Source organism: Triticum dicoccoides, chromosome 1A, assembly GCF_002162155.2.
Source record: "Triticum dicoccoides isolate Atlit2015 ecotype Zavitan chromosome 1A, WEW_v2.0, whole genome shotgun sequence".
Classification (NCBI taxonomy): Eukaryota; Viridiplantae; Streptophyta; class Magnoliopsida; order Poales; family Poaceae; genus Triticum; species Triticum dicoccoides.
This window is the reverse complement of record NC_041380.1, coordinates 353,719,121-353,722,220: the sequence shown is the minus strand read 5'-3', so window position 1 is coordinate 353,722,220 and position 3,100 is coordinate 353,719,121. Positions and strand designations below refer to the sequence as shown.

Sequence of the window (3,100 nt, the reverse complement as noted above, 5' to 3'; positions counted from 1 at the left end):
CGGGCGGGCGTGATCGCGGGCTTCCATTACGGGCGCGGAATCGGGTGCTGGTCGATCGAGGAGCTCCTTCGATTCGGGGATCGGCTTCTCCGCGGGGATTCGTTTCCCATCTGCTGCTACAAAGGGTGTGCGGGGCGGGCCTCTGGGGTCGTTGCGACTGGAGGAGGCGGGGAGCCATGGGGGCGGGGGTCTCGAGCTTTTTCTTCAGCGCGGCGGCGGAGGCTGCGCCGGGTGCTGCGGGCCTGGGCGACCTGCCGGAGCTCTGCGCCGCGCAGGTGCTGCTGCGGCTCGACGCGCCGGAGATCTGCCGCCTCGCGCGCCTCAACCACGCCTTCCGCGGCGCCGCGGGGGCCGACTTCGTGTGGGAGGCCAAGCTGCCGGAGAACTACCGCCACCTCATCGGGTACGTCGAGGGCGGGGGCGAGGAGGGCAGGCGCCGGCGCCGCCGGGCCGGGACCAAGGAGATCTACGCCAGGCTCTCCAGGCCCGTCTCTTTCGACGACGGCACCAAGGTCAGATATTCTTCCACAGGAATATAGGTCCCTTTCCGTGTGATTTTTTTCCAAGCCAAACAGGACCCTCTCATGAGCTTGTCTATGATTTTAACCAGTTAGTCTTGTGCTTGAATCATTGTTATTTTCCGAGTCTGATGTCTTAATCCACATCTGTTTATATATCTTAATCGTTCCAGAGTTAATTAGTGTTAAGGGGAAGAACTATGTACAGTATTTTTTTTTCTTATACCGTAGCAAATAGTATGTACGTTTTCTTTTCTGAAAAGACGTCTAAAATTGGAGCCTGAATAGCTGATTTAATTATTCTCTGAAATTTAAAACAATTGCAGAACCGAAAACTCTCTTGGTTCCTTTTTATCTGTCTAAAGGGTTATAACTATTTTTAGTGCTAAATGGCTTATATTTTGTGTGCTTTGTAATTGCAGGAATTTTGGCTAGAGAAGAGCAAAGGTAGGGTTTGTATGGCGCTATCCTCCAAAGCTCTGGTCATAACTGGCATCGATGACAGGAGATATTGGACACACATGCCGACCACTGAATCAAGGTAAAAATTCCATCTCGCACCTACTACTACTCCGACCACAGTATTTTTTTTCAGTTTGTGTGAGAAAGATGTGATGTTTGAGTTGCAACTTGCAATTAAATGCCGAAACAACATACTTATTGGCGAGAAATTTTTTTTTTGAAACGAAAGGGGTTGCCCCCCTGCCCCAACTTTTTATTGAAAAAGCAAATGCAACCAAAGCACACTGTTAACAGCTCTCGGCTCCAGCCAGAAGTAGCCGCAGCAGAATTATTACAGACGATGCAACTAAAAGTCTGAACACCCACAAGACTGAGCTGTTCGTTGTTTGTGGTAGAAGATGGGAAATAGCACACGTCTACTTTTGCATGCTTCTTCCCCTGAGCACAAGAGGCATTTGAGAATTATGCTCCTCTACATTTAATACATGAAAAATTTGTCCGTTGTTCAGAACATAAACACTATTATAGGAGTAGATGATTAGTTTTATATAAGCTCACTCGCTTGCTGCTCTGGCAGACGCATAAATTCAACATAGAGTGATGACTGCTTTTATCTTATCAGCGCTATTCGCTATCAAAAAGCTAATGTAGACGCAGTCCTTCCAAATGATGGCAGTAGATGTATGTACCTACTCTGTGCCAGTGGAAGATAGTATCAGACTGTGATACCTCGAGCAAATGTTTACATCTGTGCAGTATCTTTCAATGTAATTATATCCTAACACAAATAGAATGCATGATGCCGTGTTCCTGGAATTGTTATCTGACCTATGCATACGCAATATGCTCATGCAGGTTCCAGTCCGTGGCATACCTTCAGCAAATCTGGTGGTTTGAAGTGGTTGGGGAGCTCGATTTCTGCTTCCCCGTGGGAACCTACAGTTTATACTTCAGGGTTCATCTTGGGAAGTTCAGCAAGCGGTTTGGACGCCGTGTGTGCAGCACCGAGAACGTCCACGGCTGGAACAAGAAGCCGGTGCGCTTCCAGCTCTCCACCTCGGACGGCCAGAATGCATTATCTCAATGCTACCTGGATGAGCCCGGGAGCTGGGTTCTGTACCATGCAGGCGATTTTGTTTCCACGAATCCTGGCCAGGCACTGAAGCTGAAGTTCTCGATGGCGCAGATCGACTGCACGCACACGAAAGGCGGCCTGTGCGTCGACTCGGTGCTTGTGTATCCCAAGGGCTTTCAGCAAGAGAAGGTGGTGACCGGCAAGATCTCGGAGATGCGATCGTCGTCGTAGTTGTAGTGGTGGTGCTTGCACTGCTAGAGTTGTAGAGGAACGCAGCTTGCAGCCCAATCCTATTATCAAGTTGGGCTCTGGTATGCAACGGATGAAACGTCTGTGTAAAGAACTGTAGTCTCAGGGTCTGTGTGGTCAGCTACGTCCGAGAGTGGTTTGTGTGTCGTCCAGTCTTCCCATGGGTAATTTTTTTTCTCTCCCTGGTGCTAAATGAGACTTTGATGCTGCGGATGAAACCGGTTGTGCTGAAATGAGATCAGAGGTTTTGTTTCCATTTTCCTAGTTCGAAATTGCTTGAGGGACGACACTTTACGCACGATCTGCAAACGATGTTCCTCTTCAACAGCACTAGCATCAGCTAAAAAAAGAAAAACAAATAACCTCCTGTGTGCACACTCATTCCTGGCCCTCCACGTTGGATCGTGCAGCCATCGGCTCAAATCTTGTCGTGTGTATAGCAACGCCCTTCCTAGTTTGTGTTACTTGTCAGAGACTTCTGTTTTCTTGCTCTGCTGTTATCCTAGTTTCTATGGTACTACTCTCAATTCTGACTTGATTGTGTTGTTAGACTGGCCATGTTTCTTGGTCCAGTCAGATTTCTGAGCATAACTGCAAAATGCTACTGCTGCTAATTGCATGACTGATCTATGTACTAAATGTTGTGCCTGTTCCCATTCTAGGACAGGCAGATTGCAAGTGTACATGATTAAGTAAGTATCGCGTGAAGGCAATAATACATGTCGCTGCCGCTCGATCCGCCTGGAAGGTTTCGCCAACCTTTCCAAATGAATAAATAAGGTCTCGCCAAATTGGC

At 48.3% G+C, this 3,100-nt stretch overlaps 1 protein-coding gene across 1 annotated transcript; it reads left to right on the top strand.

Moving 5' to 3' along the window:
- The first annotated feature begins 6 nt into the window (after positions 1–6).
- Positions 7–2,560, top strand: LOC119272618 (F-box protein PP2-A13-like). The gene is made up of 3 exons (XM_037554073.1): positions 7–512; positions 941–1,059; positions 1,836–2,560. The coding sequence occupies exons 1-3, from the start codon at positions 177–179 to the stop codon at positions 2,284–2,286; spliced, it is 906 nt and encodes a 301-aa protein (XP_037409970.1). The 5' UTR covers positions 7–176; the 3' UTR covers positions 2,287–2,560.
- Positions 2,561–3,100: the final 540 nt, after the last annotated feature.